The sequence below is a fragment of the Mercenaria mercenaria genome, chromosome 2 (genome assembly GCF_021730395.1).
Source record: "Mercenaria mercenaria strain notata chromosome 2, MADL_Memer_1, whole genome shotgun sequence".
NCBI lineage: Eukaryota > Metazoa > Mollusca > Bivalvia > Venerida > Veneridae > Mercenaria > Mercenaria mercenaria.
Genome location: NC_069362.1, coordinates 99099431 through 99112657, shown reverse-complemented (window position 1 = coordinate 99112657; position 13227 = coordinate 99099431). Strand labels below are relative to the sequence as shown.

The window sequence follows — 13227 nt, the reverse complement described above, 5'->3', positions numbered from 1 at the left end:
GACCAAAGATGTTAATTATCGATTCCCCCCCCCACACACACACACACACCCCCGTGTTACTACAACAACAATTAGTACGGAAATCAAGGAATCCGTCCGGTAGCGATGATATTGGATTATTGGTTTTATTGATTTTTATGATAGGTACATCTGTCCCGCTTTATCGGTTTCGAGATGTTACTAAAAGTTGGTAATGCCACCATGTTCCAAAGACACGGGACAGTGTAAATAAAAGTAATCCCCTCCAGGTGAATCTCTTACACACGTAAAGGAAACAAAAAGGCATGACATGTAAAACACAAAAATGCTCGTGTATAAATATATAAAAAGCAAACCTTAAGAACCAAAAACGTATGTACTCAATGCCTTTTCAGAAGGCATAGCAACAAGAGAAACACCCTTAAGGGCCCGACGAAACAGGCCAGAAGACAAATATCAAAACAGTTCAGTCCTGGTAGGATTTATAAACTGCTTATCATAGAGTCCTCCCCCCTCTTCCGTCAGACACAATCAAAGAGGGAAGCGTAGTGTCCAACTGTAAACGGGTTGAACACTAAACATGCGGTATGTCTCAAAACAGTTGGGTCGTAACTTCTTTTAATGAAACGTTTTATAATTTTACCAAATACATTTGGAAAAAAGTCAAGCTGGTGGTATTATAGGAGAGTTTTAGGCATTTTTGCTCAATCGTTCAACCAGTGCATGTCCCTTTTTAAAGCTTATCATTTACATCGTGTAAGAATTCTCTTAAATGTCTGTCTGAATTCAGAACTACTGAAGTTATACAAGATTGGATTGACCGTTGAGTTGAAATATGTCATCCAGAACACCATGGTCCACACTTGTTCAGGGACTATATCCGGTTTAACGATACTAATATCAAAAATGATGTGAAAAGGCAGCCAAAGAATAACATATCCAAAAATTATATAAGTCAGTGTCACAAAGATTTTCCGGTCACGTATCAAACGCTTTTCACTGACAGATAAAGCTTGATGGCCCCGGACAGAAACACCTGCTTCTGGAACTCGAAGGTAGCTCACAGTTACTGGAGCATTCGAAATTTCCACGCTTCTGTTCTCAGATGGCGGTGGTGAGAATGCTGCGACGGGTTCCATCTTCGAAGAATTTGGTTTTGGCACCAATGTTGACAGAGTAATACGTGTTTCATTATTCATTACACTACTGTGTTCTGGATAAGATGATTGTCTATTTATACGGGTAGAATCAGAAACTTTTGTGCGTTTATGCATAATTAGAAACAAGTAAATATAGCAGAAAATCATTATACAAAAGGGGCCATGGTGTCCAAGAATAGCAACGATGTAAACAAATTCTTTGTTTAATGATGGGTCCCAAAAACAGATTCCAGGTTCACTGTATCGAACTCTGTCCAGTATTAAAGGTGGTACCCAAAGAACCAGCATAAACAACCTGAAAATATGCACAATAGAAATGTACACGTCCTGCATATGTTATTGTCATTGAATCTTGTACATAAATCTGATGCTAAAAGCCGTAAAAGTAAGGAAAAAATCGTTCTTAATCACTTGCTAATTAAAGCTGAATATCTTTTACAAATCATAATATTAAGCTAGAACACTTTAATTCAGTCTTGTTATTCTTTTTTTTAACCATAGGGATCATGAAATAGTATTAGAGTGTGAGTTCCGCTTAATTAACAAAGCTTATGCTAGGGTGTTTTATGATGTCTACAAATGTAATGGTCTAGCTTCGAGTGCATTTATCATGGCTTAATATAAGAGTAACAGTTGCAGGAAACAGAAAGTATAGAATAAAGTTAGCGTTCTAAATTCTAAAATGAAAATCCATGCACATTTCCGTTAAAACACGTTGACATTTTATTTGGCGCCATACAGTGGCCGGGAAAAAGTGCTACCACATTTGGTCTACTACTTTCTATAAATCAAAGATCTGAAAGGACTGATAACCAGTGCCTATTGAGTGATATTTCAGGGTTAAGGTTAGGGTTATGGTTAACTTCAACTTTCCTAGAATATAGCGCCACTTTATGCTGTTAACCAATCAAAACGCCGTCTCTCCATGATGTTAACTAATCAAAGCGCACGGAATGTTATTTACGCGTGTTGCATTACGAATAGAATTTTAGGTGTGTGCGAGAGTGGGTTCATGGAGAAAAACTGATACAAAACACAGTGAGCGGAGTGATTCCGAATATTTTGGATGTGAATATAAAGTTCATAATTATTCTCGAATCCGTTGCTGCTTGTTTTTGTTGTTTAAAACAGATGTCCTCAGTTGTTCGCACACTCACACAAAACCGAGGTTATAAAAAAATAAATATGTGACTCTGTTTTCACGTCCAGAATATTTGTGTGATGCGGTCACATAGAAATAGAAGAAAAACTCAAACGACGCGAACTTGGTAGTTGATTTAGAGCTATAGCCAGTTGCTTAAGCACTGGCTAAAAACGTTTTAGGCTCGAAATGCTATAATATACTGGTGTATCATTTACACAAACTGTATCTATCATTAGGGACGTAAAATAACTAGATGTCGACGCACTCCGAAGTTATTCTACAAAATGTGTAACTTCCCATACTGTTACACTGTTAAAACACTGTTATGCGTTGGTTACAGACTGACCTACCATATTTTGCGTCATACACACGCCATGAAGTTTATTTATTTGTTTACAAAAAATGCATTTTAGAATCAGAATAACATGTAGTAGAACCTTATATTAACATTTTGCAACAGCACGAATCGTTTATACGCTGCGTGTATGATTCACTAGGGCTAAATTCATCGTATTGTTTCGATATGTTCAAAACATGGTTCTGCTTTACATAATTTCTTAAAGGCACTGACCTCCAGATTTGGCTAAAAATAATCTTTCTCATTGAAGTTTGGTCATATCATGAACATTAGAATATTAGTTTTGGTTTCTTAAATATTATAAAAATTCCAAATCAAGAAAAAAGATCACCGCGTCGGGAATCAAACCCCGGACCACCGCGGCAATAAAGACATGTTCCCGTCGTCGTAACCAATAGAGCTATAGCGGAATTAGTGAAGTATGACATCAAAATATAGATATTTATATTCAAGACAGTTTACCTGGAGTAAAGCGTAGCAAACGCTTTTCGATTTTCACCGTAAAAAGTAGTAAAAACAACAAATTCTCATGTGTTCCCGTAACATAATAGTTTGTCAGTAATTAAGTTTTGAAGTCTTATTAAGAAATATAGCATTTATTTCCAGATATCTAAAAAGACATTTTTGTTGTTGAACGATCTGGAGGCCAGTCCGTTTACAGTAAAATCTACTATAAATGTAAGGAAAAGGAGATAACTAACCACATGCAGACAATAGATATAATGCACTTCCGTTTTGTATGATACTTTCTGTAATGGACACTCCACTTTACACTCCAGAATCTGTCAACTGATATTAAGATTAGTGTGAACACTGACACAAACGTCATACCTGAAATAAACATGGATTAGTCACTAAACGATTATCACATAGCGGGAATGTGGTTGTTTTCAAAATGTTGGAAGTATGCTATTAGTTTGCTTAGTTCTGTCTGCTATTCAAAAGGGTCTTTCTTAGATATTATTCTAGGATCCTTATAATGTTTCTATTTAAAAAACGTTCCATTTAAGCCAGTGCTTAGGTGCGTGGATTCATTACCTGTCGCGAACATACTCAATTAACCTAGTCTACTATTGTGATGTCTTCAAAAGATCTTGTTTTAGATTTAACCTACTATTACAACATCAGTCTTTGAATGCTGTGTGACGGCTGTCAAAAGACTACCTGTTCTTCGGCTATGTGTGGTTATATTTTATGATCATTCGGGATTATGGTGTCCATACTCTGTATCTGTAATACAGAGCCCCTAATCACTGGTGCTTTGAACGTGAGTGATGTTGCGCTTTTCATTTCTCTCATGAAAAGACTAAATAAATGCCAGTCTACTACTGTTGCTTTTGCTAGGTTGCATATTTTTGCTTGCAAAAGATCTCTTTTATTAGATTTTATGTAATAAATATCCCCATTTAAGTTCTTACGGCATTTGTAAAAAAAAAAAAGTTCTAAATTGATTTCCTAGTAGACTTCCACTTTTTTACATTTCTAAGGAACTTAATGTCTTATCAAATTAATCTGACGGAAAGAAAATTCGGGTTGACTTTTGTCCTTAGCTTGCTTAATTTTCTCAGTTCCTCTTGAAGTTTTCAAATATCAACAACGTAATTAAAAATTACTTTGTAGTTCTAAAGTATCTTCGTTTCTTAAAGATAACAATCTTCAATCTGGTACTTTTGGTCTCAATGGCAATTTATAATTAGAATATACATTCTCGCAACTGTGAGTCTAATTTTTGCATGTAAGTTGTAAAAGGTCTGTGGCATTTACTTGATGCAATGATATAGTACCTAAAATAATGCACGCCAAGGGAGCTGAGATCATTTGTCACCATTAAAGTAGGAGTGCCGTTGGGTGATTTTGCATCAGTTAGACATATTTTAAGGTTTGTAATCAAATGCATGTCTGGAGATTATGACCAGATAACGCAGAAATGGAAAGCGTTTATAGCTTAAAATTACTTTACTGCGCACTTTTATTTTTATATTAAAATGCAAACAGAAAGCATTAAACTTTTAGCTAAGAAAAAAGTGCAAGTTTTAGTACGAATGTTGCGCTGAAATGCTCATTATGTTAAAAAAGTATATTCAACTTTAATATCAACAAATCAGGAATTCTAATCACATAGGTCAGAAGAATTGTCAGGTTTGATAAAGGTCTATTTGACGAAAGTGTGTATGCAGGTTACAGTCTATATCAGTACTGATGTATACTATTATGTATACAACATACTTTTTGTGATGTCAATTTTCATATACTAATATGATTCCATTCTACATTCACGAGTACTGAAGAGAATATTTTCTCTTATTCTAAAGTCCAAGTTAGTAACACATACAGAAAAAGACACCCGCTCTAAATGAACAAACTGCAGAAAAATATGTGATGAATGTACATGATTAACAAATATAAGGATCTTTTACGTTGGCAGTACTTATCACAAACATATATCTATTCTTATAAATTTCTTTTCAAACAATTTACTTGCATCTTTCAAGTCTGTGGTAATTATAATCATCTTTTGTTGACACCTACTTAAAGAGCATTTTTTGAAACTGTAAACAAACTCAAACGTGTCAAATGAGAAAGAGTTAGAGCATTGGTAATCATGGCAAATGTTCGGATTAGAGGGATTAAAGTAATTTGATATAAAAATCTCAAAAGTTTGTTTGGTTTCTGAGTAGAGTGGTTTCGAATAACAATGGTATTTCTACAATGCATAATGAATAAAACAATCGGGACCAAACCTTTTGTTCAGTTTAGCGAGGTTTCCTGATAAGAGGGGTTCGAATTAAGAAGTTTCTTATGTATGTTATGTTATGTGATGTTATGTTATGTTATGTATGTATGCGAAGAGACATTTTAAACCCATTTTATCACATTTTTATTGTCTTTCTTGTTTTTAAAGCCGTCCCTGGTAGAGAGGTGTACCCTGTCACGGATTCTGGCCCATGTACTGAACTCAAGCGTATTAAACAGTCCATAGCTATGTACGACGAACAAGTAATGATTGAGCCTTTTAATCCATATACATTTAATTGTCCGATTTTGCAATTTAACATTATGAATCCGATTCAGTCATATTTCGTTCGCAGCATCAGAATATTTTTACTTATAGTTGCATAAAAACTGTGCTGTATCAGTTACCAACCCCAAACACACTGCTTCCAACACATACTTACTCACATCTCCCTCTGTTTACTCCCTTTCTTTGAATCCAAAGTCGGTTCAATTTTTTGTTGATAACCGTGAATGTATTGAATCGCGTGTAGCTTGTGCTATGTTTGTTTTTATGAATCATATTGAAGATTTTGGGAAGTGTCAGTCGGTATGTTTTTATTTAATTTCTCGCAGAATCCATATTAATCTTCAAAGCTTGTCACTCATTCGTACTTACCCGTACTCGAAATGTGTTCATTTTGTACGCAATCTAGGGTTATGCACAATCTCAAGATTGAGCAGGAATCCTCAGTTGCTCAACAGATAAAATCCTGTTGTTGATAGATGCTGGTATCTCTATCAACAAATGACTGTATTACTTTGAGGTTATTGGCCCTGGATTATATCGCTATTGATCTGCCTTGGTAAAAAATACTAATGTATGTCCTGTTCTGTTCGTATTAAATGCAAAGTGTTTAGTAAGATATTTTTGAAGTATTCATAATTTTAACATGACATTCGCAATTCTATTTCACCAATAAGTGTGCTGCATTTTCAAGAATCAGTTGTTTTTAAACATGTGCTACAACTTATGAAACATTAAAAGTTTCATTTAAATATTGAATTGATTTAAAACTTTGGTTTTCATTAAAAGTCTGAGCTTTTAAACATAGTGTAAGTAGAATGCTGATGCCCCAAATGAAATAAGTACCATTTCATGATAAAAGTGAGAACGTTATGGATATTTTTCTTCACTTAATATGATTAAGACATATTCAAGGGTACCTTCCTCGTTATCATTCATTAAGGAATGTCGTTAAATATTCCTTTAGAAGGTGTAGTCTCCGAGCTAAGGCGTGAAATAAAAATTTAAAAACCTAATTTACAGATATGAAATTATTTTTGCTAGCATTTTATCAACATCGCAATATCGCACTCGGAAATCTTTAGCTCATCAATATTATTGCCCCTAGTGATTTAAATTAGTCAGTGATTATGACTACATCATAATTATAACTAGAAATTAGCAACACCGTGCAGATCATTATCAGGTTGTTATAAACACTTAATTATTGAACAGAAACGTTAATTCCAAAATTTATACTAAGATATATATTTTTTCAGTCTTGGTTTTATTTTATTATGTATAAAATACAACATGTATCTAATTCCGAACACGAGAATGAATACAAGAGGGCCAAAGTACCCGAAGCTGACTTTTGACCTTGAAATATACATATGACACACTAAATCATGAATGGTAACAAGTATGTTTAGTTTAACAAGAGGGCTTCTAAGTAGTGTTCCTAAGTCACTGACCTGACCTTGGCTGTTTGAACTTGAATGTATTTATGACACGCTGAATCATGAATAGTAATAATTGTGTTTAGTATAAGCTATTTGCCCTGAGAGGAGTCAAGTGCCACCATTTCAACAAATTTGGGAGAGCATCTTACTCTGAAGAAAATATAATTATCTTTCATGTCCCTTCTGTGAAGGACGACAAGACGGTAGGATAATAGGATAATAGATGAGCGATGGTACGATAGCAGGATATCGATATTAGGATGGTAGGATAGCGATGGTATGATGATAGGAATTACTAGCTCTATCCTACAATCCTACCATCAATATCCTACTATCTTACTATCCTATCATCGCTATCCCACTATCCTACCATCATACCATCATATCTTATCATCCTATCATACCTGCTATCCTTTTATCCTACCATCGCACTTTGATAATTAAGCGATGAGCGATGGTAAGATATGAAATAAACAGTATTCCGTAAGAATGAACAGAGTGAAACTGTAAATTTAAATAAATATAACTCTACTTTTATTGCTGATATCTGTCCTTTTGAGTAGTTTAAATCAGGGTTTATAGGTATTTATATGTTTATTTATGTTGTAGATATATATGGAATAAATGACATTTTATGACGCCATATTGTATTATTTGCCCTGATGAGTAATAAACGAAACCGGTAGGCAAATATTAAGTACTAGTTACTCATGTAATGTTGTTTATTTTTTTTTTTTTTATAATTTACTTGATCCGGCACAGAATTTTACATTTATATATATACACACATATATATACATAACTCCTAATTATCACACTATCATGATAGGAGGTTAAGATAGTACGAAGGTAGGATGATAGGATAGCGATGCTAGGAAAAAAGGAAGGTAGGATAGTAGGGTGATAGGATGATAGCCATTAGGATAGCGGTAGTATGCTAGTAGAATACCATCGCTATCCTACCATCTTACTATCGCTATTCTACTTTCCTACCATCGACATCTTACCATCCAACCATACCTACTATCTTGCTATCCTACCCCCGCGCTTTGTTAGGCGATGGGCGATAGTAGGATGTGAAGTAAACAATATTCCGTAAGAATCAATATTCGCCGTCCTACCATCCTACCACCACCATCCTACTATCCTACAATCGCCATCCTTCTATCCTACCATCCTACCCTCCTACCATCCCCATCCTACTATCATTCGATCTTGTCGTCCTACTATTTTACCATTGCGATTTGATAATTATGCGATGGGCGGCGGTAGGATATGAACAAAACAGTATTCCGGAGATTACCATGATTTATGCACTAAATGCATGTAGGTTTTAAAACTCCAAATCAATTACATTCAAATAATTGTACAATGTGATGGAAATAAGATACTCGGCTGAAATTTCGTGTAAAATATAGCTGACTTGTTTGTCTAAATCATGAGAACACTATTCCTGTTTAAAGAATATGAAAATGAATTTTCCGTCTGGAAAATTGCGGAAATTACAACTTTGCCATTTAAGACATATCGGCAAGAAAAGGAAACTCATGTATAAAATACTTAACTAGAATCCATAAATACATTCATATAATCAACTTCGGAACAATTATAACGTACGTTGGCTTTATACAAAATGAAAGCTGTGTGCATGCACTTTGACGTAGAAAACAAAACAAAAAGCAAAAAAAAAAAGCAAAAAAAAAAAAAAAAAACAACAAAAAACAAAAAACACTCTTGTCTTATATTAACGGAATCCTTTTCAGCTCGTGTCGTCGTGCCCCGTCCGATGACGCACGGTAGGACACGCGACACGACGCACGTCAAAACAGGCGACAATACAGCACGACGCCACGACATCAATGTCGCGCGTCGTGTCAAATTGTTGTGCCTCAAATCGTGTGTAATGTCGTATTGTCGTGTGTTGTATCGCATGTCGTGCGTCTGCCTAACAGAGTTTACAACTCAACAATACGACACGACGCACGACAATGCGACACGACGCGTGACATTGATTGCCTGACGCGCGTCGTTTCATCTTGTTTGCGACTTATCGCATGTCGTACGTAAAAACTAGAAGAGTAGATGGTCGACACACAATTTGACATGTGACAATGCGATACGACGCTCGACACAAGATACGACAGGCGACAATACGACACGACATCGCGATGTTATTGAATCGCGTCGAGTCCCATTGTCGTGAGTCATGTCGTGTCGTATTGTCGAGCGTCGTGTTGTGTGTCGATTGCCTAGGTCAACATACTATGCCCCAACGATAACTTGATGTTTACATGACTATAAATAGATTAAAATGGAACATAGGGAATTCAACATTTTTCTAACATGTTAAAATCTAAATATTTCTAGTTATAGTACCAATTACAAATTAGCTCTGAGGTAAAGCATACTGTCCATGTTAAACAGACCCTTTGCCGTGTGGGTTCGAAACGCAGCTTTGACATTTAATTTTTATTTCATTTTTGCATAAAACATTTAGATTTTTATTTTTCCTTTTAGTCGAGTTGTTTTAAATAAACGACATTTGCACTTTAAAACTGACAGTTATGCCAGGAAAGAATTTTAAAAAATCACAAAAAGAGGTGCTATATTGTTTTTTTTTTTTGAAATTTTCAATCTAGTTTATTAATGAGTTGATTCTTTTTTTGAAAATATACTGTTGGCCCGACGTTACTCTTAAAATAAAATATATTTCCAAAATATCAATGTACTGGATATAGCTATCAATTTAATAATAAATATGAAAAAGAAAAAGAAAACTTTTAACATAACAAATGGAACTAGCTTACCTTTACCACACTGTTTATTCCTCAAAAGGAAGTATGGAAAACTATTACCTTTGCTATTATAAGAAAGTTAAAACTGACCTTTAAAACAATATACAGGTAAATCTATTCTAAGGGAATATTTGCATATCATATTGGTAGTTTTTCACTTTAAAGCACTTACAGCTTGCTATAGAATTTAAACGAATCCGATGAAATATGTCCTTATTGAAGATATTTTGAAGTTATTGGTCAAGATCTAAAAGTAAGCAAAATTTCAGGCATTTTCATGAAAGAATTGGAAAAATGTGAGAAAAAATGTAGAAAACATCAGCCATTGTTGTACGTCCTTTGATAGATTAAAATAATTGAAATAGAAATATAAAACAGTAAAACATCAAAATCACATAAATGTTTCTATACAAACTATACCGTAGTCGAAGAAAATCCACATAGCACAAAGAGCTTCCCCAAAAGGCCAATATCCCAGAACAGTGTGTGTAGCCATAAAACTCATGGCTGTCACGGCAACGGCGACGTCTGTAATTGCCAAATTTATTATGTAATAATTAAATGTCGTCTGTAACTTCTTGTTTATCTTCACAGCTACCAATACAAGAACATTTCCAACGACTGTAATAAATGTAATTGCGTATAACACAAAGCCCAGAAGCGCTTTGTCTAAAGTGACTTCAGATTTCGTTGAAATTAAGGTTGAATTAATACCATTCATAAATTTATCGGCCATCTTATAGTGTTGCTTTACAAACACGACACACGTAAGTTCTGACAAGTGTTACTCGGCAAACAATGTCACTGCGTCCTTCAGTCCTTAAGTTTTGCTTTTTATTTTATAGATAATGATATGGTATATATCATTAAGTTTACCCTTTCAAAGCTCTTTAAGCGGATTTATCAGAATATTCAATATCAATTCCTTGATTATGAAAAACCATGATCTCTTTTATTCCAGGCATTTCTATACAAAACATATAATTTGTTGAAGAACGAATAATACGAAAAAATCAAAAGATCCTTCAACGTTACTATATGAGTTTATCACGGTGATACTGGTATGCAACAATCAATGTTTAAGATAAGCACTCAACGGAGATCGAGGTTTTTATCGTCGCAACAACTGCAAGTAATATCTGATACAAAAGTATTGACTATGACAGACTGCCAAGCCTCCAGAACAATATTCCGAAAGTAAAATGTAAAAAAAAATCACGTATTATCTCTACGGTAGCCAAATGGTTTATAACATTTTCTTCTAAAATAGTTGACCTTCCTTTCTCAAAGTGTTTCATCGATAAAGCTACCTCCGCCGATGGACAGTGACTGATTTTTTAAACTGCACGTATATCTATTTATATCCTATATTTTTGCACATGTCAAGACTGAATGACTCAAAACGTATACAGAAGATATAATAAGATAACCCAATTAACTACATAAGATTATATAAAACCATTTTTGATAAACCATAGGTCGCCCAACACGGCATAAACGAAAATGTTTTCATGGACGGTAGTGGAAGTGCAACCTACCGTCCACGCCCTCTAGACCCAGGTTAAGTAAATGCAAAAACATACCTTAGAAGGTTTAAATTCACAGAAAAGATCAATAATTAATGATTCTATGCGGCATATTTGTTTCCAAAAAGAGTACCCTGCTCAGGTCACAACTGCAATTGCAGTTAGCGCTACACATTTGAAACTTGTGTGTATTATCTGTGTTCAGATTTCGTTGTACAGTAGCATGTTGCACTGTATTCCTTTTATTTGTTCGTGTTTGCTTTATATGCGTGCGTGTTTGTGTTGGTAGTGTGCACATCTGCGTGCTGTGAGTTTCGTTTTGGGGAGGCTGACCTATTGGAACATGGTATTCCCTGTTTGATATTTATCCTTGTTTGTTATTTTATGTCAAACCAAATAAAAACGGATAAGACATATTTTAAAGTAAAAGGTGAGTCCATAACATTTCATTTCGCGATTTCTAGTTAGGTTTCAATACGGGATTCGTTTCAGTTCAGGGATATCTGACAGCATATAGAAATCTCTGAGCTGATTACTAGTATCTGTAAATAAATGTATGTATGAAACCGAACCGATTGTGGTAACTATGAAGTGTTTAAATCATATCCCTAAATGTATCAACGCTTAAAAATATTAATTAGTGCATAACATCTTACATAAGGGATGTAACTCAGTCATCCCTTTCTTGGTGTTTTTTGTTCCTTTCATCAGGCCGACTTCAAGATACTGGCAGAAATCTTAGTGGCCGTTTAATATGAAGAAAGTTATGGCCTAGGCATGGGATAACTATTGGACGGTGGGCGTGAACATTAGAAGTTTTGCTAATACGTGTGTCTCCGGCACAAAGCGGGGTCTATTTCTTATCATTATAATATTTATATCTACAATTAATTGCACCGCTTGCTCTGGTGATACGATATGCGTTTGTATGAGGTTGTGATCACTTTATTGTCTCTTTCTATGTGACTAAACAACTGTTTGCTCTTACATTGTATCGTAACTATGGCATTTAATTTCCTTCTGCAAGGTCGGTGAGCCAATCTTGCCTGTACACCTTCCAGGTCAAGAACATGCTGTAGCTGCAATAAAGCATTTCTGAAAATTAATCACACCGTAGAGAAACGTAAAGCTGAATATTATCTCATGTATCTGCTTAAACCAAATGCATATACACATTAAATACGCGTGTGAAATATGTCCGGCAATCTGTGTATAATAATATTCTTAGACGTTTGTTTATACATTACAGATGTAGACTAATAGAGAGACAGGCAGAACGGGTTATTATAGTAGATATGACAATTGACAGACAAACAGCCATACAGTCAAACATACAGGTAGACAGATATGCAGACAGCATCGTGTCAGCGGAAAAAACAAAAACATTTGTTGGTGTTTAACTACCGAATGTCCGACAGGCGCCTTTGTCCGATGGAGCTTTGTTTGTTTTCCGTCGGATATCCGTTAACGCTATCCTGTAAGGTATGACATATATTTTAGAAAGCAATGACAGTTTCTGACATGCCGAACACTGGGCGGTCTATTACAACTCTGCTTCTGGCTATGCTTCCTAACAAAAATTCAAACTGTTTTGCAACAAATTAAATTAAAGCATTCTATTTATTACAGAGAAAAAAAAACACACTACTTCTACTTCGATGTTACACTAGTAAGACAAATATTAAGCTAAAGTAGAGGATATGCTTCACATTCTTGTCTCTCTTTTAAAAAAGGCGTTTACTTGAAATACAACGTATCTCCTTCGCAAAGTAAGGAGTCACACACGTCTTTTAAGATTTCAAGG

At 34.9% G+C, this 13227-nt stretch overlaps 1 protein-coding gene across 1 annotated transcript; it reads right to left on the bottom strand.

Moving 5' to 3' along the window:
• Positions 1-526: 526 nt before the first annotated feature.
• LOC123562405 (muscarinic acetylcholine receptor M5-like) lies at positions 527-10633 on the bottom strand. Its single transcript, XM_053527454.1, has 3 exons — positions 10318-10633; positions 3343-3472; positions 527-1434 (listed from the first exon to the last, which is right to left on the bottom strand). Exons 1-3 carry the CDS (start codon positions 10631-10633, stop codon positions 723-725), a joined length of 1158 nt encoding a protein of 385 aa, XP_053383429.1. The 3' UTR covers positions 527-722.
• Between the last annotated feature and the right edge of the window lie 2594 nt (positions 10634-13227).